Raw genomic sequence first — 22,667 nt, 5'->3', positions numbered from 1 at the left:
ATAAGTCTGTGACTTAACGTCGTCAAGTATGGCATATTGTCATCAAGACATGGAGCCGCTCTCCACCACCCCGGGATTGTTGGGGGGATTCTGGGGGCCAGAGGGGGATAGATCCGATTCCCCAGGCCCTGCAGGATTTGGGGGGGGGAGGTGGGAGGGCAAGGGAGGGGAGCTTCTTTTTAAAATTTAGAGACATCAAGCAATCCCAGTTTCCATTTCAATCTGTATTCACTCGTAGTGAGTTTCCTTGAATGGGATTTCAAGCGGAGAATGGGGGAGTCACTTCCCCCGCCCCGCGCTGCCCCATGGGCCTGGGCCAGTTCTCCACTCCTGGGGGCCAAGCCACCCCTGGGCCTTGGTGGGGGAAAGGCAGTGCCCACCTGGGCCAGCCTGTGCCCTGAGGGGCTCTTGACACCCACGTAGAATTCTCTACACACCAGTAACGGGATTTCAATTCCGATGGACTCTGCCGCCCTGGCGGCCCTTCTTGTGACTTTTGCGCCCCGCGCCTGGGGTGGGGGGCGCGAAGAGACGCTACGTTCCTTTCCGATGGAGGAAGGCAGACCTGCCGCCGTCACACGTGTGCTTGCACGAGTGCGTGTACCTGGTGCGGGACTCACCCGGCTGCCCAACTGCCTGGGACTACCCAGGTGGTCACCTCGTGGTGCTGCGGTGACTTTGTAGCCAACTTTATAATAAAGTCCAGTTTGCCTTTTTGGTACACCTGGTGTCATGCACTTCTGTGAAAAGGGAAGGGTGGTGACCTGAGAAGGTTGAGAGGTCCCAACGGGAGCCTGGAGGTTAGGAGGTAAACTCTGGACCTGCTGACAGCCCTGGCATTTCTTCATTCACTCATGCACTCATTCATTCATTCACTCAACACCTGAGTGTTCTGTGTGTGGCCCACCCTGTTCTAGAAGCTGAGAGTTTGGAGCTGAAACAGATGCTACGTCTTGGCGTCAAGATGCTTTGGCATCCAATGCTAAAGGGTACTGGAGTCTCCTCTCTGCTCCGGGCTTGCAGTGCTTCCAGTGTGGGAAGGAGCAGAAGTGTCTGGGGATGGGTAGGGGATTCAGCTTGGCATTTTCCTGGACATGAGTTTGGAGTTTCAGAACATGAGTTTCTTTCTTCAGCCTGGCCCTACAGGCAAGCAGCTTCCCTGGATTTAGGGTCCTGGATCTCTCACTGGAAATGATAACCACCTCTTCTATCCCTGAATGGGGCTTTCAGCTGACAAACAATTTTATATCACTTAGTCACTGCAATAAAGCCTCTGGACAGGTGTATAAGCACCATTTCATTGGTGGAGAAACTGAGGATCACAAGTAAAAAGTGATTTTTTTACCCCCACAGTTAGTGAGAGCCACAGGTGGGCAATACACCCACGTCATCTGCATCCAAGCCCTGGCCTGTCTCCTCCGCCAGATTCCCCAAGAAGGGCAGGCTTGGGCCGGAGCAGGGGCCTCCTCCCCTCCCAGTCCGCAAACTAGAGCAGACCCCAAACTTCTGAGCAGAATATAACTTAGTGGATCAAGAGGAAAAGTTTCCCAAAACACTGTCTTCCTCTAAGCTTGAGGGCCAAAAGCCACAGGATATGGTGGGGGCAGAAATGAAAAGTAGGAGCCAGAAAGACCTGGATTCAAATTCCACCTCCACTGACTATCTGCCGAGTAGGACATGAGCCTCAGTTTCTTCACAGGTAAAATGGGGCTGAAAGAAACGGCCCTGACCTCCCAAAGATGCTGCTAGGACTTGATGGGGCCTCTTATAAGCTGAGGAGCACAGAAAGGACTTAAGTTATTAAACTGAATTGGAAAGCAATGGTGACCACAAAGGCTTACAAGTTTCTTTCTCAAGGTGGGGAAGGAAACTCCAGGCCCCAGTCTCCCCCACCCCAGCCCACTGAAATACGGGGGCTGGATTCCAGGAGCTGAGAGCACAACACTGAGAATTCCCTAAACCTCCTTTCATTCCAAATCCTCCAGTTCTGAGGCCATGCCCTTCAGAGGTCCTATGGGAAGGCATTCCAGGGACCTGTCACCTTTTTTCCACCTTGGATACATCCTTGGGTGAAACAGGAAGGTGCAGTGTTACCTTCTGCCTTCCTGTGCATCCATTCTCCAACTTGAACAAAAGAACTGGACTGGAAGCCCCAAAAGGACCCTGTCTCAGCTCCACCCCCCACTGGTGCCAAACACACGGCAGGCATGCTAGAAACATTTTATCGAGAGGACCACTTCTGAAGGTCAGCCTAATAAGGACCTGAGTAGGAAGTTAGCAATTTCTACCACAAGAATTCTGTGCCTAAGTTCCCCAGAGGGCCAAGCATTGTATCTTTCAGCTTTGAACCTTAAGTGACCATAAGCTCAAGACACATGTTGGAGTCCCATCTACAAACCACCCCTGGTATGTTAACTAAACTTACTGTGGCAATCACTTTGAAATATATACACATATCGAATCATTATGTCATATACCTTAAACTTATACAGTGTTATATGTCAATTATGTCTCAAAAACTGGGAAAAATTGTTCATTTTCTAGTAAAACTGTTCATCAACTGAAAAAAAAAAACCTAAAGCCTCCCTGGTGGTCATCAAAGACAAGGAAAGTCTGAGAAGCTGTGACAGCCAAGAGGAGCCTAAGGAAACATGATGACAAAATGTAACGTGTTCTAGATAGGATCCTGAAACAGAAAATAGACATAGGTTAAAAACGAAAGGAACCCAGGAATTCCCTGGCCCTCCAGTGGTTAGGACTCTGTTCTTCCCCTGCAGGGGGCACGGGTTCGATCCCTGGTCTGGAAACTAAGATCCCTGGCGTGGCCAAAAAAATAAGATAAAATAAAAAACTAAGGAAACCTGAATAAAGTGTGGACTTTAGTTAATAATAATGTATCGATATTTGTTCATTAATGTGACCAATGTGCCATGTAAGTGTATGATGTTAATAATAGGGGAAATAATAGGTGTGGAGTATATGGAAACTAGTATTTTCATAACATTTCTGTAAATCTAAATATATTCTGAAATAAAAAGTTTCTTTAACAAGTAAAACTAAATAAATGAACATTTAAAAAAATTTTAAATGTGAGCAAAAAAATGAACACCTCACTGGTGTTTGGTGGTGGCGGTAGGTGATCGTAGAGTGTGCGTTTTGATGAGAAAGCATCTCAACATTCAGAATGAGAGATCCCGGCAGCCAAGTTCAAAAGAGCCGATGGCTCTACCTGCTGGACAGAGAGGGATCTGCTTCTGTTCCTCTCACTGGCAAGGTCCCTGTGGCCCAGAGCGTCATACCTTAGCACCGGTGGATAAACGGAGGCCAGCGGGGAGGAAAGGACTTGTCCGATGGCACTACCAGAGTCGCTGCAGAAGCCAGATCTGACCCTCAGCCAGTTCCCTTCCCACGGATTCCAGACTCTGCCCTGGGAGCAGAATGTAGGAGAAAGAGCACAAGTTTTGGGGTCATAAAGACTGACCCCAAGGGCTGGCTCTGCAGCCTTATTTTTTTTATGTGGGAAATATTCACAATAACTACATGTGCCAGGAACTTTTCTGGGTGCTGGGGATGCAGCAGTGAACAAGACAGACAAGATCTGGGCTCACAGAGCTTACATTCTAGTTGTGGGGAGATGTAACAAAAAGTAAGTAAAGTCTCAAAGGAGCATACAGAATGTGCAGTAAGGGACAGAGCCAGGCTGCTACGGTAGAGAACCACAGCTCTGGTTCAGAGGGTCCTAACGTAGAGTGGGGTGACAGGAAGCCCTTTCCTAGAAGGTAACATTGAGCTAAGATATCAAAGACGAGGAACAGGAGTAAGACTGTTCCAGGCCAAAGGAAAGCAAGAGTAGAGGTATTTAAATGGGAAAGGCTTTGACCTGTTTAAGGACTAGCAAGGAAATCAGTGTGGCTGGATCAAGGCCAGCGAGAGGAATAGTGGTTGGAGAGGAGGGAAAAGATTACTCAGGGCCTTACACCGCAATAAGAAACTTAGATTTTATTTCACATGCGATAGGAATTGATTAAGGAGATTTAAGCAGGGGAATGACATGATTTAATTCACATGTTTAAGCCATCCCTCTGACAGTGTGTGGAGAAAGGATTAGTAGAGGCAGGAGTGGAAGCCAAGAGACCAGCTGGGCTCCTGCCGTGGTCCAGGCAAGAGGGGATGAGAGCTTTCACCAGGCACAGATGGGGGTAAGTGACTGGATTGGGGATACTTTGGAGACAGAACTAACATGATTTGCTAATGTGTTTAGAGGGGGGTGAAGAAAAGAGAGGAGTCTTGTGTCTCTGACTTTAGTAACCGGGTGAAGAGTTGCTGTGTATTTAGCCTGGGATGAGATGAATATCAGGACTTTTGTAGTCTCCTCTCATGCCCGGCAGGACTAACTGAAAACCTCTCTGGATGAGGGCATATCCATCTTAGGCCTCAAGCAGCTTCCATAAATAACGTGTCACAGGCATTGAGCAGGACACAGTCAAAGATAACCAGACACACAAAGAAGCAAGACAATACGGGCAGGAACTAGCAAAACAGATATACACAGTGCGCATATCGGAGGGGTCAGTTACTGACTTTAAAACAACTATACGTTTTCATGTTTAAAGCAGTTAATTACCAAGTCAAGAACATCTACAGGGAACATGGGGAATTCCCTGGCAGTCCAGTGGTCAGGACTCAGTGCTTTCACTGCCGAGGGCCCGGGTTCAATGCCCGGTTTCACTAAGATCCCGCAAGCCGTGTGGCGTGGCCAAAAAGATGAAAAACAAACAAACAAAAAAACACTTTAAAAAATTAAGTAACTCACTAAAAAAAAAATGGTACAAATGAACTTATTGACAAAACAGAAATAGAGTCACAGATATAGAAAACAAACTTAGGGTTACCAAGGGGGAAAGGGAGGGGGATAAACTGGGTGATTGGGATTGACATATACACACTACTATATATAAAATAGATAACTAATAAGGACCTGCTGTATAGCACAGGGAACTCTGCTCAATACTCTGTAATGGCCTATATGGGAACAGAATCTAAAATAGAGTGGACATATGTATGTGTATAACTGATCCACTTTGCTGTACAGAAGAAACTAACACAACATTGTAAATCAACTCTACTCCAATAAAAATTAATTAAAAAAAATAAAGTCCACAAGGCAAGTATAAAAATAAATAAATAAATAAGAACTGATTCAAATATGCAAAGTTTAAAAAAAAAGGAACATCTACAGGGAACATGAAATGAAAACAGTGATAAGCAGACTTGAAAAAGAACCAATAGATTTTCTAGAAATACGATAAAAAAGATGAAAACTGAAATTAAAAATTCAATTGGAAAACAATTGGAAATGGAAAATTGGAACCCATATTAAGGGTTTTTTTTGGGGGGGGGCAAAAAATTATAAAACAATGTGCTGAGTGGCCTGTTTGTACATTGTCTGAAAACCATGTGGGTATCTTAATATATCACAGGCTACTATAATCTATACTAGGCCAAGTTTTAGTAAAAGTACACAATCCAAAATATTATTTTCTATGTCAGTTATTTGAGCAAAATAAAATCACGCTATTGATATAATGAACACATGTAATTAAAAATCATTATTTGAAATAAAAATTGGTGGCATATACTGCATATGGAGTATAATTATGTCATACACAGTGCCAGAAACTCAGGACCAGTCTCCCCATCGAGACATCAGCCAGATTTCAAATCTGCATGGGGATGAATGCTAAACTCAAAACCTCTGAGGGGCAGAACTGAATTTCCCCAGATTTTCAGAGCTGAAGAAAGTCAAGTGCAGAAGCAATTCAATGGAAGAAGAATAACGTCTTCAACAAATGCTACTGGGGTAATTAGACGTCCGTGGTGGGGGAGAAAAGAATTTCAAGCTAAGCCTCATACTTTATACAAAAATTAACTCAAAATGGGTCACAGACTTAAATGTAAAACATAACTATACTGTGGATATGGTTTAAGAGGACATGGTGCTTAAGAAGACATAGCTAATTTCAAACTTCTTCAAATTTAAGATTGGCACTATATGCCCATGATGTGCTTACAAGCAAACCAGGATATCTAGATTGCTCCTTAGTTACACCCAAGTAGCCATGTATAAGGATTTTAGCTTCATCTTCTTTCCTTTTCACTTTTGATACAAAGTCCCTGCTAGAAGGCTTGGAAGCAGACTCATATTTTCTATGCAAATATCTATGCAAATTTTTGCCTGGAAATGCCAAAGTTGAAAATAACAAGAAATAGTTTCTTAAAAGGTTCGATGAAGTCACACACACATAAAGAGTCAGCTGATTGAGGATTAGGAAAGTTAGACCCACTCAAATATGATGCACTATTTAAGATTTATTATTCTTGAATAAGCAGTCCTTCCTCTAAAATGCAAGTGCCCCAATAGGATTAAATGCATGATTGTTGTTAAAAATTCATGTGAATTCAGCAAATTAAATGCTTTCCCTAAGGCCAACTGAGTTTCCATCAAACATACAAGGAGATTATATCTAGCTAAGGAGGAGGAAAGTATGTGCCAGGCTGGATAACCAAGCTGGGGAAATGCTAGGATTCTGGAAGCTACCTGAGAACGCAAATGGAAGAGTAACATTTGGTCCTTCCAAACACTGTACATGTCTGAGTTTTCTGACTCTTTTTTCTACCAGTAGCAACTTCAAGCTCCCTCTGAAAAACTACTACTAAGACTGTAAATGAAGCAGAAATTTTTTGCTGTCTAAAAACTAACCAAGATATAGCAGAATAGGTATAGTTTTTAAAGAAAGCCTACTGATCTCCATGGTCCATGTAAAGTGGCGCATCCCTAGCCATGACCTCAAACGAACCATATTTTTTCTTTGCCTCACCTCATCACTCTCCTTTCTTCTGTTTTCTATTTCTATCTCACCTCTCCCCACCTTGGTATTCAGAGTTTTGGTCCAAAAACCAGCAACACTGACATCACCTTGGGAGCTTGTTAGAAATTCAAAATCGTGAGTCTCTCCTCAGATATTAAATTAAATTCTGCATTTTAACAAATTTCCCCAGGTGATTCATAAATAAAGTTGCTTATCAAATAAAAAAAAAAGGGGGGGCTGCCCTGGTGGCACAGTGGTTGAGAGTCCGCCTGCCGATGCAGGTGACATGGGTTCGTGCCCGGTCCGGGAGGATCCCACATGCCGCGGAGCGGCTGGGTCCGTGAGCCATGGCCGCTGAGCCTGTGCGTCCAGAGCCTGTGCTCCACAACGGGAGAGGCCACAACAGTGAGAGGCCCGCGTACCACAAAAATAAATAAATAAATAAAAGAAGACATAGCTATAATAAAGTTTTCATGATGTGGACAGAGAGCTAAAAATAAGCCATGAATATAACATTTTAGGAAAAAACATAGGAGAAAATCTTAGGTACCAAGGGTTGGGTGAAGATTTGTTAGGCGTGACACCAAAAGCATGATCCATAGAAGAAAATAATTGATAAATTGGACTTTACTGAGATTGAAAACTTTTGCACTGTGAAAGATCTTGTTAAGAGGATGAAAAAACAAGCTACACAATGGGAGAAAATATTTGCAGACCACATACCTGACAAAGAGCTCCTATCTAAAACTCTCAAAACACAGCAGTTAAAGAAAAACACAACAATTCATTAGAAAATGGACAAAAGGGAATTCCCTGGCGGTCCAGTGGTTAGGACTTGGCACTTTCACTGGGCCCACTGCCAAGGGCCCAGGTTCAACCCCTGGTTGGGGAACTAAGATCCCACAAGCCACACAGTGCAGCCAAAAAAAAAAAAAAAAGAAAGAAAGAAAAGAAAATGGACCAAAAAATGGAGACAATTCACCAAAGAACATAGATCTATAGCAAATAAGCACATGAAAAGATTTTCAACAACCCTAGACATTATGGAAACACAAATTAAGACACAACAAGCTATCACAACCCACCTATTAGAACAACGAAAATAATAACAACATCAAGTTCTGAAGAGGCTGCAGAGAAACTGGATCATTCGTGTATTGCTGGGGCAGTGTAAGTAATGTACAGTTACTCTGGAAAATAATTTTGAGGTTTCTTAAACAACTGGAAACACACTTACTCTATGACCCAGCAATTGCACTCCTGGGCATTTATCCCAGAGGAATGAAAATTACATCTTTCAAGAATAACCCCTTTATTTGTAATAGCCAAAAAGTGGAAACAACTAAATGCCCTTCAAGAGATAAATGATTAAACAAATTGTGGTACATCCATACCTTGGAATACTATTCAGCAATTAAAAAGGAACAGACTATTAATACACACAACAACTTGGATGGATCTCAAAGGCATTAGACTGGGTGAGAAAAGAAAACAACCTCAAAAGGACATATACTGTATGAGTTCACTCATGTAACATTCTAGAAATGAGGACAAAGACCTCCCTATAATAGAGGTAGAGAACAGAAAAGTGGTTGCTGGGGATTAGGATAGTAGGAGAGAGGTGGGTGGGTGCAACTATAAAGGAGAGAAGGTAACCAAGATGGGAGCTGTGGGGATTAGGAAGACCTAATCTTGGAAGTGACATGCCAGCACTTCTGCCAGTCTTGGTGACATAGACTAACCCCAGCACAATGTGGGGGAGTGTTAATTACTAGGAGGTAGGGTTCGAGAGCCATTTTGGAAGGTGGCTACTACACCAACTAATTCTGCTACAAGAACATCTAAAACATAATAGGAAAAGGTGGAAAGGATGTAAAAAAAAAAGATATATTGTGCTGACTCTAAACAAAAGAGAGATTGGTGTAGGTATATTTAATAATAGACACAACAGACTTTGAGACAAAAAACATTACAAGCAAAGAGTAAATGGGAGATGAAAAGTATAGACAGTCTGTTTAGACAATTTTAACTGTTACGGTGAAAGAAAACAGAGAAATGGGGGCTTCCCTAGTGGCGCAGTGGTTGAGAGTCCACCTGCCGATGCAGGGGACACGGGTTCGTGCCCCGGTGTTCGCAAGAGAATTGCTTGTTCTTGAATGATACTAGAGTATATGTGTGCGTGTGTGATTGTTGTTTTTCTGTTTTTTTGTTTTTGGGTTTTTTTTGTTTTTGCTATTGAGTTGTATGAGTTCTTCATATACTATGGATATTAACTCCTTATCAGGTATACGATTTATAAACATTTTTCTCCTATTCTGTACATTGCCTTTTCATTTTGTTGATGGTTTCCTTTGCTGTGCAGAAGCTTTTTAGTTTGATGTAGTCCCATTGTTTATTTTTGCTTTTTTGCCTTTGCTTTTGCAGTCAAATAAAAAAACTCACTGCCAAGACCAATGTCAAGGAGTCTGTTTTCTTCTAGGAGTTTTATGGTTTCAGGTCTTATGCTTAAGTCTTTAACCTATTTTGAGTTAATTTTTAAAGTTTCATTCTCTTGCACGTGGTTGTCCACTTTTCTCAACACCATTTATTGAAGGGACTGTCCTTTCCCCATTGTATATTCTTGGATCCTTTGTCATAAATTAACTGGCCATATATGCAGTTCTTTCTTCAACCTTTTGAGATAAGCACTATTTTCTCTACCTTATAGATGATGGATCTAAAGCACAGAGTAGTTAAGTAACTTGCCCAAGACAACACAGCTAGAGAGAATGGAAATGAGTGTGGCCTCTGACTGATAACCAGCAAGAAATTGAGGCCCTCATGCAACTGCTCAGAAAGAATTAAATGCTGCCAACAACGACGTGAGTTTGAACGTGGATCCTTCCCCAGCCAAGCCTCAGATGAGACCACAGCCCCAGCTGACACCTTGATTGAAGTTTTGGGAGACCCTGAAGCAGAGGACCAAATGATGTTCATCACGGGGTTGTGTGTATTTTTTTTTTTAATGCAAACAACAAACCTACCCAACAGTTGAGGACTTGGTTAAATAATGGTCTACCCATAAGACAGAATACTAAGTAGCCATTAAAAATTGTTTTAGGAAGATGATTAATAATGAAAAAATGTTCTAAATCATTGCCAAGTTACAAGTAAAAGTAGAATACAACAGTATCTAGAGTATGACCCAAATTTGTTTTATTCTTAAAGTATTATATATAAACACAAAGAAAAAAAACCAAGTAGAAAATATATATACCACAATACTGCCAGGAATCTCATCTAGGTGAGGGGATCACTTGAGGCTTTTCTTTTCTTGTAGGGTTTTTCCTATGCTTTCCAAATCTTCTCAGTGTAAAATCAAGTACCTAGCACATAACAGGTGCTTAGTAAATGTGAATCCCATTTTCCCCCCAACTCCTCCTCTCTTCTCTGAGAGGACAATAGTCCTTGATATTATGACTAATGGGAAAACAAAAGGCCAGGGCTTCCCAAGGACTTCTCCCACCATGGGCAGGTACCTAGTGATGCTTTGCTTCTTCCATGGGTCTGTAGCCATAAACCCCACAATAATTCACATTCAGGTATCACCTGACTCAGAGCCAGGGTCAGCTTAATAGAGGGGCCTGAAGTAGCCCTTGGGATCCAGGGCACGCCATGTAGCAACCCTGCTTGGGGCTGTGACCTGAAGTCCCCAGAGGGTTCTGTCTCTGTTGAGGTGGCAAGTCCCCAAGAGATAGGAGACATTTCTGATGGAAGCAGAAACAACATCTGCTGCCTCTGTACACCCAAGTCCAGCAGCCATGCCCCCACCTACCTCGCCCTTTCTCTCACCCCTGGAAAATGGGAAAACACGGGATTTTCTGCTACCCCTGCCAATTCAGATCCTGAGCAGTTGCTCTGCGTGGATGAGGTCCCTTTCTCTGGGGTCCCAAGGCAGAAACTGAGAGTGGGTGACAAAAGATGTTTATTCACACTTGATCCTCTGATATAACCACACGTGCAAAAATACATAATTTAAAGTCAGAAAAATATAATCAGGTTGATGTGACCTCCCTTCCTCCCCTCTGGCCCAGCCTTCCCAACTGGCCCTCTTCAAAATCCTGGAGGGTGGGGGACAGGGGTCACTTCTTGGCAGCTTCTGCCTGGGCTGCCAAATCTGCCTCTTTCTGAGCAGCCAGGAACAGGGCTCGCTCCTTCTGGAAAGCTGCCAGCTCTTCTGAACTGAGGCTGCAGGTACAGAAAAACAGACGGTAAGTGAAGGGCCGGTCACTGGTGGGGAGCTCACAGCACCATGTCACTGTCTCAGAACCCCTCTCCCCTCCTGCCCCCATACCTTTGCTCATCTGTTTCCTCTGCCAGAATTGCTACCCCACTATAACCTCTGCCTTTCACTCCTTTCTTAAAGCCCTACTCATCTTTTGAGGATGAGCACAGCTACACCCTAGTCCAAAGTAACCTGCCCTTCCTCTGAGCCCCAAAACATTTTGTAAAATGAAGTCATCAGGTGGTGCATGCATATCTCTTTCAGAGCAAGGATCAAATTCACTGACTTCTGTACTCCCAATACAAGTAAAGATCTGAGCCAAGTAAAGTCTATCCCTGTTCCACGCTTAACCCCACTCCTCTTGGGAAACAACCAATCGTCAGCCTTTGCATGGGGTGTGACACCAGCAGCAAGAGGCCAGCGAAGGGTTGAGTGTTGCCCCTGCTGTCGTCTGGCCAGAGGCTCTCCCACTCTACATCTCACTTCAAGAAAACAATTTCTGAGGCCATCCGAAGCCCCATGAGGGGGCCTGCTGCTGGCCTCAGGATCAAGTCTGAATTTGAGAACCAACTAGTCTGTTTGGCTCATGTCCTACTATGTCCCATTCTGCCTCTAGTATTATATACCCAGATCACACTGAACTTCTTTGCTCCATTCCTTCACCTTACATCCTTCACAGGGACTTTTCTACTTCTTGCAATGCTTGCCCCAGGCCTTGACCTCACTTCCCAGGGCTCTGCTCCCTGTTCTGAGGATACCTGTAGTTCCTTTTGTCAACACTGACCACCTGGCAGTATACTGCTCCATTTATGGATCTGCCTCCATCTCTGGACTCTGAGTTCCTCAGAAAGCAAGGTCAAGCACGGCTACCTCCTTCCTAGCTGCATCCAGTGTCCAGAACAATGCCTAACACATGATAGGTACTTAATAAGTATATTCCAAATGAATGAATGAGGCTCCCCACTCCCAAGAATCTAAGATCCATTAACTCAGAAGCTGACTCTCCCACTCAGTGGGCCCTCAGCTTTGTCCCAGAGTCAAGAACTCTCCAGGCCCTCCCCTCACACTGAGCTTCCCCGGAAACTCACTCCTTCACCACACGAATGCCCAGGGAACGGGCAGAGCCAATGATAGAGCGAACAACAGAGGACAGGGGTACGTCCTGCAAGGCGAAGGCGTCATCCTGAGCTTTGACACGGGCGATCTCATACACGTGCTTCAGTGTCACTAGGCCTGCCACCTCTTTCCCTGGGAGCAAGGAACAAATAGCACTTCAGGTGTCACTGCTTCCTTCCAGAGCCCAGAAGCCCAGATGCCCACCCTGCCCCTTACCTGTGTGCCGGGCCCCCTTCTCAATCCCAGCAGCTGCCTTCAGGAAGTAGGAAACAGTGGGTTGGCCAATTTTGATTTCAAATGTCCTGTCAGGCTGAAAGGAAAAAAGACACATGAGAATCTTTCTTCCCACCTCCCCCAACCCCTGCTGCCCCAGCCCAGGGAACTTCTAACTTCCTGTCCCCCCTTCCCATAGCTCACCTTCCTTCCCTTTAACTGACAACAAAACCACAGAAGAAACAAATCTGCAACAAACGTCCCTGTCACTTCTATTCCAGGTCCAACTCTGCTCTGGAAGCCCCAGCAAGTTGGAGGAACAAAGGAAAGATCTGCAATATGGCAGCGCGGGTTCAGAAAAGATATGGCCTAGTCTCTACTGTAAAAATGGGGAAAGTGGGGCCGGGTAACAGGAAAACACTTGCCCCAAGTTATGAGCCGAGTAGCAACCCCAGGTGACCAGCTCCAGGGCCTGGGGAGAATGAGAAGGAAACTGGGGATCAGAGTCCCGACTCCTCACCTTCACAAAAATCTTGGTAGGCAGAGGAATGCCTTCTTTGATGTCCTTGGTCTTCTCGTTGAACTCCTTACAGAACTGGTTGATGGAAACGCCTCGCTGTGAGGGAGGCATAGGGGTCAGCGTGCGGAGGAAGGGACGGCTTCCTTTCCCCCGGAGGCTCCATCCATTCTCTCCGCCTTCACTTCCCTAAGCTCCCGTTCTCTTTTCTCTACCCAGATCCAACTACCATTTTATGTGCCAGATGATTCATATGTTTCACGCCTCTCTATCCTTACAACAGCTCGTAGACGAAGAACAGAGGAAGCTGAACCTCGAAGAGGCTGTGTAACTAACCCAAGGACATACAACGTGTGGGCAGCAGAGCCGCGTTTTAAACCGAGGCCGCTCTGGCCCAGCCAGCACCCGCCACCCGGGTACTAGCTCCCACCCTCCGACGCCTCCCACGCCAGGTTCCTGCCGCGGCTGCACCTGACCCAGGACGGGGCCTAGTGGGGGCCCGGGCATGGCCTGGCCTGCCCGCACGATGGTCCGGATCACGCCGCCGGCCTCGGGCTTCCTGAGGGCCCGAGTGGCCCGGCTTATCTTCGACATGAGGCGGAGTCCCCGGCCTTAGATCATCTCAGGTCCACAGCAAGAGCTAAGGCTCCTGGCGCCGCCACCTTGGGTTAAAGGTCAAGGGTCCTCACGTTAGGGTAAGGCAGATGAAGCCAACCAATAGCAGCGTTGATTCATCCTTCCGCTCTCCAACTAGTAAGACAAGGAGGATGAGATGAAGCAGAAAAAACTTTTAACTTGCTACCTTAAGATTGAGGAAGGACCCGAATGTCTCAGATACACAGGTTCCTCCTGGAGAGCACACAGGCAGTGCCTCAGACAGCTAAACTGGCAGGTGGCCCTTAATATCCGCACTGCATTGTGGGTATGGTAGTTTTGACCGCGTATGCGAATCCCACAGTTTGCTATGTCCTGGGGCGCCATCTGCTGGACATAGTGATAATCCCTGAATTGGAAAATAGTTTAACGCTCCTTTTTTAGGAGTGGGGATCTCTTCCCTTTCTGAGCCTGTTTCTTCACCTGTTGTTGAAAGGGAAGATGGTTAAGAGTACGGACCTTGGAAGTAAACTGCCTGGTTGCTTCTCTTGCTGGCTGTGAACTTGATCAACTTATTTAATTTATGCTCAGTTTCCCCCTCTGTACAAAGAGGATTATAATAGGTAGTACCTACCCCTGGGATTGTTGTGAGGATTGAGTCAGCAAAGTGCTTTAGAACAATACCTGACACCTAGTCAGCACGTGCTCTTCACTGTACAATAAGGACAAAACCTTGCAGAGCTCTTGTGAGGCTTAAGAGGCCCAGAACGTAGTTGATACATCACCTGTGTCCAATAAAATAAGCCAGCATCTTCTTCTTGTTGTTATTATTATTATTTTTAGCATTTGCTACTTGCCAGGCACTGTGCTAAGGGCATTATTATCTCATTTAATCCTCACAATGGCATGACGTATATTGTTTTATTATACCCCCTTTACAAATGAGAAATTGAGGCACAAAATGAGGCCCTAAAACACCTACCCTGTATGTGACAGGGCTGGGAAAGAAATATGAGATTATCTGATTCTAGACCTTGTTCTGTTTACCACAAGTCTGTACTGCTGTAATCCCTGGTTAAATGATATAATCCATGTAAAATGATATGATCCATGTAAAACCACACTGTAAACTGTGAGACACATAAACTTTTTATTCTGTATTCGCATTGGACTCCCACTAAGTAAGTGTGATTGCTCCTGTCTCTGAAGTCTATCGAGTTCTTATAACGCTCAGCCTCATAAACCTTCTCAAGACTCTGGAACCTCGAAGGCTCTTTGATTTACTAGCTGTAAAACCTGGGGCACAGTAGTTAACTTCCCTGTGCTTCCATTTCCTCACTAGTAAGATGGGGCTGAATATAATACCTACCTCACAGGAAATTAATTAATTCAGGTAAAGCACATAGAAGAGGGCCTGGCCCAGAGCAAGCCAAGCTGGATAGGATTTATCTCTGGGTGTCCCACATCACCCGACCTATATTTACAAAGTTATTTACACATAAAGAAATAAATCCTTCCTGAATGATTCCTGACAGGAATCAGGAAGTAAATGGGCATGGCAGGTGCTCAGGGAGCCAAGAATGTGGCCTGGCACAAACTGGGCTCCATTGGGTGCAATTTCCACTTCCTGTCAGTGAAAGGACAGTTTTGATTACTCAGCTCTTACAGATTATAAGGAAGCAACTCCCTAGTCTGCGTTTGGATATGTGGGAGGCCAGACTGTTCAGTGGCGAAGATGAGCCCAGACAGGCGAGTGAGGACCCGATCTCACAGGCCTTGCTAGCCTGCTAAGGAGTGCGGGCTATACAGTAGGAAGCCATTGAAGAGTGTTAAGTATTTGCACCATATTTGCATTTTGAAAAGGTGACCCTGGCTTGGATGTGTAGAGGGATTGGAGGAGAGCAGGGATTGTATGCAGCGAGACCGATCAGGTCAGGGCAGTAAGACGGTGCAGAGATAACGGTAGCTTGGGACCAGTCCAAGAGATACTTGGAATATAGAGTTTATTTTAGTCAACAAATGCCTGTGTAGTATGAAGTGTGTACATCTTTATGAAGAGTAACTCATTTTTTAAAAAATAAATTTATTTATTTATTTTTGGCTGCGTTGGGTCTTCGTTGCTGCACGCGGTCTTTCTCTAGTTGCGGTGAATGGGGGCTGCTCTTCATTGCGGCGTGCGGGCTTCTCATTGCGGTGGCTTCTCTTGTTGCAGAACATGGGCTCTAGGTGCGTGGGCTTCAGTAGTTGTGGCACACGGGCTCAGTAGTTGTGGTGCACAGGCTTAGTTGCTCCACGCTCCGCGGCATGTGGGATCTTCCTGGACCAGGGCTCGAACCCATGTCCCCTGCATTGGCAGGCGGATTCTTAACCACTGCACCACCAGGGAAGTCCAAGGATAACTCATTTAAATCTCATTGCAATCCTTTGAGATATAGGTGCTATTATTATGCCCACTTTATAGATGAGGAAACTGAAGCACAGAGAGGTTAAGTTACTTGTCCAAACTTAAACTGCTAGAATGTGGCAGTGTCAGGATTTGAACCCAGACTTTTTGGCTCTAAGGATTCATGCACTTGACCATTCCCTAGGCTGCCACACAAATCAGCAGAAGTTAGTGCTTGATGGGTAATTTGTGGAAGGAGGGGGAGAGAAGCATCACGAGTGATGCCCAGAATTCTGGCCTGAATAATCATGTCTCTCCCGTTGCGGAGCACAGGCTCCGGACGCGCAGGCTCAGCGGCCATGGCTCACGGGCCCAGCCGCTCCGCAGCATGTGGGATCTTCCCGGACCGGGGCATGAACCCGTGTCCCCTGCATCGGCAGGCGGACTCTCAACCACTGCGCCACCAGGGAAGCCCTAGGCCTTTCACTTTTAACGCTGGAGACACAGGAGTTGTAGGTTCAGGTAGAAGACAATGAGTTGAGTTTGGGTGTGTCTGTGTGACACCCGTCTGAAGGGTATGATCTGGGAGAGAAGCAGACAGGAACACTGGCCTCTGTAACATAGAGACTGGTAGTCTTTGAGGCCAGGGCCAGGAGTGAGATTGCCTGGGGTGGAGAGAAGAGACGAGAAGAGAACTCACATTTAAAGGGTGAAAAGAAGAGTGACTTCCTCAGCAGTCCAGCGGTTAAGACTCCTCACTTCCACTGCAGGGGGTACAGGTTCGATCCCTGGTCGGGGAGCTAAGTAAGACCCCATATGCTGCGTGGTGCGGCCAAAGATTTTTTAAAAGTAAATAAAACAAAATAAAGAGTGAAGGGACTTCCCTGGTGGTACAGTGGTTAAGAATCCGCCTGCCAATGCAGGGGACACAGGTTCGAGCCCTGCTCCAGGAAAATCCCACATGCCGCGGAGCAACTAAGCCCGTGCGCCACAACTACTGAAGCCTGCGTGCCTACAGCACATGCTCCGCAACAAGAGAAGCCACTGCAGTGAGAAGCCTGCACACCACAATGAAGAGTAGCCCCCGCTCATCGCAACTAGAGAAAAGCCTACGCGCAGCAACGAAGACCCAACACAGCCAAAAATAAATTAATTAATTAAAATAAATAAAGAGTGAAAAGAAGAGAAGGAGGAGTGAGCAGAGGAAACGGAAAAGGAGCAGTTACGGAGCTGGGAGGAAGAGCAGGAGAATGAGGCGTCTGCAGCTGCCGGAGAAGAGTCAGAGAAAAAGGAAATGAGAAAGTGGAGATCAAGCGAAAACTGAGCCTGTATCCCATGGAAAATGGAAAAGCCTGGACAAAATATTTGTGGGTGGGGGCTTTGCAGACCCCCAAAGTACACAGTATCAAAGATTCACTGGGCTGCAAGAGGAAAGAGGAAAGAGGGGTAGAGTGACAAGAGGAGGGATGTAGTGGTCCATGGCCCATCCCCATACCTTGCCCTGTGAAATCTCTTCCTTCTGGCTCTTCATTTGTACCCTTTGAAATATTCTTTGTAATAAACTGCAATCGTATAAGTAAATTGTTTTCCTGAGTTCTGTGAGCAGTTTTAGCAAATGATGGAACCCCAGGAGTAGGTTGTGGAAACATTTTATTTTTATTTTTTAAAGTTTTTTTTTGAATTTTACTTTATTTTTTTATACAGCAGGTTCTTATTAGTCATCTATTTTATACATATTAGTGTATACACGTCAATCCCAATCTCCCAATTCATCACACCACCGCCCACCCCATGCTGCTTTCCCCCCTTGGTGTCCATATGTTTGTTCTCTATATCTGTGACTCAATTTCTGCCCTGCAAACCAGTTCATCTGTACCATATTTCTAGGTTCCACATATATGCGTTAATATAAGATATCTGTTTTTTTCTTTCTGACTTACTTCACTCTGTATGACAGTCTTTAGATCCATCCACGTCTCAACAAATGACCCAATTTCATTCCTTTTTATGGCTGAGTAATATTCCATTGTATATACGTAGCACATCTTCTTTATCCATTCGTCTGTCAATGGGCATTTAGGTTGCTTCTGTGATCTCCAGTAGTTTTCTGGTGGCATCTTTAGGATTCTCTATGTATAGTATCATGTCATCTGCAAACAGTGACAGTTTTACTTCTTCTTTTCCAACTTGAATTAATTTTTCTTCTCTGATGCCGTGGCTAGGACTTCCAAAACTATGTTGTGTCCCCTGCATCGGCAGGTGGACTCTCAACCACTGCGCCACCAGGGAAGCCCCCTAACTGCTTTTTGTAGTGGACACATTTAGGTCCAATCCATGACCTTGGTGTTCCCCCATTCTCTGAAAATGCACCTCCAATCCATGGGGTTGGACCCAGCAACTATTTTTATATGACGTGATCCTGCCTATCTGTAGTTGACTGGCCAGGAGCGAGCATCTCACCCAAGCTGGGCCAGAGTTCCTCCCCTTGTAATTTTTCATCAAAAGTTAGAAATTCTATTCTCAATTTGGACTGGCTTCCTGAAAGGAGAAGATATCAAAACTTGGGAGATGTGGAGCAGCCACTTCCTACCTCAGAACAAGTATGTTGGTCTGAAGGGAGGGAAGAGTGATGCCAACATACAGAGAGACAAAGAGACAAAAAGTGGGGAGAGACAGTTCCTTTCAGGTTCCCGCTGTCTGTTGCCACTCCTCAGGAAGAACTGCTTTCAGGTTTCTAAGGGTGTCTGTCAAGGTTCTTAATTTCAAGTACAGAAGCCAATTCTGGTCAACCTAAGCAGGAAGAAAATTTATGAAGGATACTCAGTAACTCACAGGATCTCCAGGCTGTTCAGGGAACTAGGCACAGTAGCTAGGCAAGTGGGAACACACCCAAAATCGTGACACAGAACTGGTCCTAAGAATATACCACTGCCCACGCTGGGCATAGCATCTTCACCACTGGCACCGCTGGCGGAGGGCTGCAGACTCTGCCGTTGGAACTACTTTTACTGCTGCTTCCGAAATTGGACATGGCCACTGTCTCCTCCACATCTGCTTCTTTAGGAAGTAGCCTCTGATTCAGTCTGAAGCAGATGCCTCTGCCTGGGAAGAATCTAAGACATGTGTCTGCACCCTAGATGCAAGGGATGCTGCGAAAGGGAATACCTGGCATTTTCAACCTTTATAGTTGGAACTAGTCTCTGTCTCATCAAGTTGGGTTCACACACACACACACACACACACACACACACACGGGAAAAGGTTTCAGATTATGGACAGCCAAAAATATATCAAACGTCTCTCACACTAGGATTCTGTAATACCCTGTTGCATCTAATTATGGAATCTCTCCTCTTTTTTTCCCTCCATATACAATCCATAAATAATACAGAAATTGGTGCCAGGAGTGGGGTTTGAAAGTAACAATCATAAAAACTATGGAACTGTCCAAATACAGTAGAGGCCGAGTTGTAAGTAGGGATAATTTTCATGACCTAGGATGGAAGTGGCAGTTCTTGTATCCAGTGGCAAAGCAGTTAGTTCAATTATCCCCCAGTGTCTCTTGAGACTCAGGTCAGGTGCCCACCAAGGGTGAAGCTTTGGCATAGCAAAACCAGTTTTCCATGATTCTCCAGCTCTACAGCAGAAAAAAGCTATCTCTGAGTCTCCATTGCAAATTCCCAACAGACATAATGTGATTGGCCCAGCCTGGGTTACATTGGCACCCCTACTCCCTTTAGCTGTGGCCAGGGAATGATATCACAAAGATAAACATGATTGCTGGGGATGCAGCACTGGGGATTAGGGGATTAGGGAGAAGTAGGTTCATTGGTGTGACCCAAGGCAAGTACTTAAAAACTCTGTTGATCAGTGGGTAAATAAATGAATAAATCAAGCTATCAACATTTGAAGCTCTAGGGGCCCTTCTTATCCCCTCCCATAGCTTTTCTTCTGTCTGTGCACCTGCTGTCACTGGCTTCCTCAGCTCCTCTTCACTCACTCTGGCCATGGCTATCTCAGCCTCACCAGCCTCCTCTACATCCTGACTTTTCAGCTGGAACAACTCCCTACCCATTCAAATTACAGAATGTGAGGGTTTGATTGAACCAACTCTTCTTTTTTCTTTCTTTTTAAAAATAAATTTATTTATTTTATTTTATTCATTTTTGGCTGTGTTGGGTCTTCGTTGCTGTGTGCAGGTTTTTCTCTAGTTGCAGCGAGCGGGGGCTACTGTTCATTGTGGCGCGTGGGCCTCTCATTGTGGTGGCTTCTCTTGTTGTGGAGCACAGGCTCTGGGTGCGTGGGCTTCAGTAGTTGTGGCTCACGGGCTCTAGAGCGCAGGCTCAGTAGTTGTGGCGCATCGGCTCAGTTGCTCCGTGGCATGTGGAATCTTCCCGGACCAGGGTTCGAACCCATGCCCCCTACAATGGCAGGCGGATTCTTAACCACTGAGCCACCAGGGACGCCCCTGAACCAACTCATCTTATTTTTAACATTTTTATTATAAAATACAATAAACAAACCAAAAGCTCATACAACATAAATGTACAGCTTAACAAACATTAAACGAGCACTCAGGTGAGTGCCACTCTGTCAAGACACCAAACAGCAACCTGGACAGCACCCCAGACAGCACTCCGGAGCGCCCGCTGTTCTCCTTCCAGCCTGATTTTCAGGGTGTTAACTTCCTTGCCTTTCTAATTAGTTTTACCACCAAAGTAAGCATCTTGAACTGACATAGCTTAGTTTGGACTATTTTTGAGATTTATATCAATATAATTATAGAGTATGATTATATAATTAATATAATAATATAATTATAGAGTATGAATTCTGCTGTTTAGCTTCTTCTACTCAATGTTATTATTTTTTGCTTGTTTTGTTTTGTTCTATTTTGTTCTTTTTTAGTAAAAGTTATATTGAGGTATAATTCACATATACAATTCACCAATTTAAAGTGTACAGCTTAGTGGTTTTGGGTATGTCCACGGATACATGTAACCATCACCACCGTCAGTTCTGGAACATTTTCATTACCTCAAAGAGAAACTCATACCCTTTAGCTATCACCCCTCATTCCACCATCCCTCCCTGGCTAAATAAGCACTAATCCACTTTCTGTCTATAGATTTTCCTATTTTGATATTTCTTGTAAATGAAATCATACAACATGCAGTGTTTTATGACTGACTTCTTTCACTTAGCATAATGTTTTCAAGGTTGTCGCATATATCAGTACTTTGTTCCTTTCTATGGCTGAATAACATTCCATTGTATAGATACACTACATTTTGTTTATCCATTCAACAATTGATGAACACTTGGGTTGTCCACGTTTTGGCTATTATGAATAATGCTACCATAAATATGTGTGTAAAAATTTTTGTGTGGGCATATGTTTTCATTTCTCTTGGGCCTATCCCTAGGAGTGGAATTGCTGGGTCACATGGTAACTATGTTTAACTGTCGGAAGCAATGCTGGTGGCTGCAGCATTTTACAATCCCACAGTCAGTGTGTGAGGGTGCCGATTTCCCCACATCCTGACAACACCTGCCTGTTTTTTTTCCTAGTCTATGTGTCATCCTTTCCTGTTGGAAACTGAAGCTTTTAGATAATATATTGTGGCACCTTTGCATTTGCCACCCCCCAAGGGTTTATATTGTTATTTGCTTGTTTAGTGACTGGGTGGATTATTTTAGTAAAGTCCATCCCCCTTTCCCACAGCCTGAGTTTAAAGCCTCTGTCCTTGGTCCTCAGTCTGCATGCCCACCTCAGTCACCTGGGATGACTGATTTGGGCAGAGCTCTCCTCGACTGACTCTTTCCCTGACCACACCCAGCTGTTAAACTCCACTCATTGCCAGCTGAGTTCTCTATTGTTTTCAACAATGTCCTAGAACATAAATTGTTCCACAAGCTGATCCAATCAAGTTTGGACTCTGAAGGAATAGAGTTTGGATCCCTAAATCTATCTGAGGGGTCTGTCTTTTCCCAGCCCCACGCTTCTATCTACAACAAGGCCTCAAAGGCACAGCTCAGCATCTTAGCTCTTCCTTATCCATTCCTCTGCAAATCTCTTAGCCCAGAAAGCATTTGTTGTTGGTTTGTTTGTTTGTTTTCAACATCCTTTCTCAACTAGATGCACAAATACTCTTCCAAACTGTTTATGTGAGCCCCTATCTCTGGGCACTTGAACCCAAGAATTGAAGAAATACAGGCTGTATCTTGTTCCTTTCTTTGTCCCCTTTTTAAAAAGCAATAGGGTTGGGACTCCCCTGGTGGAGCAGTGGTTAAGAATCCGCCTAACAATGCAGGGGACACGGGTTTGAGCCCTGGTTCGGGAATATCCCACATGCCGCGGAGCAACTAAGCCGGTGCACCACAACTACTGAGCCTGCGCTCTAGAGCCCACGTGCCACAACTACTGAGCCTGCATGCTGCAACTACTGAAGCCCACATGCCTAGAGCCCACGCTCTGCAACAAGAGAAGCCACCACAATGAGAAGCCTGCACACCGCAGCAAAGAGTAGCCCCCGCTCGCCTAAGACCCAAAGCAGCCAAGAAAAAGAAGCAATAGGGTCAAGATCTAGATTGAAGACAGAAGGGAGGGGCTGAACAAAAAGGTTTTCAAAACAATACTGCACATTTTTATCCCACTTCAGGAAGGTACTATTATTATTCCCATTTTATAAATACAGGAAGTGATGCCTA

General features: G+C 44.9%; 1 protein-coding gene across 1 annotated transcript; it reads right to left on the bottom strand.

Annotated features, from left to right (window-relative positions):
- Positions 1-10,816: 10,816 nt before the first annotated feature.
- Positions 10,817-13,641, bottom strand: MRPL11 (mitochondrial ribosomal protein L11). Its single transcript, XM_024748565.1, has 5 exons — positions 13,451-13,641; positions 12,983-13,078; positions 12,466-12,559; positions 12,222-12,381; positions 10,817-11,096 (listed from the first exon to the last, which is right to left on the bottom strand). The coding sequence occupies exons 1-5, from the start codon at positions 13,571-13,573 to the stop codon at positions 10,991-10,993; spliced, it is 579 nt and encodes a 192-aa protein (XP_024604333.1). The 5' UTR covers positions 13,574-13,641; the 3' UTR covers positions 10,817-10,990.
- Positions 13,642-22,667: the final 9,026 nt, after the last annotated feature.

This window comes from Neophocaena asiaeorientalis, unplaced genomic scaffold, assembly GCF_003031525.2.
Source record: "Neophocaena asiaeorientalis asiaeorientalis breed wild unplaced genomic scaffold, Neophocaena_asiaeorientalis_V1.1 scaffold43, whole genome shotgun sequence".
NCBI lineage: Eukaryota > Metazoa > Chordata > Mammalia > Artiodactyla > Phocoenidae > Neophocaena > Neophocaena asiaeorientalis.
Note: the sequence above shows the minus strand (reverse complement) of the source record. Positions and strands in the feature narration are given on the sequence as shown.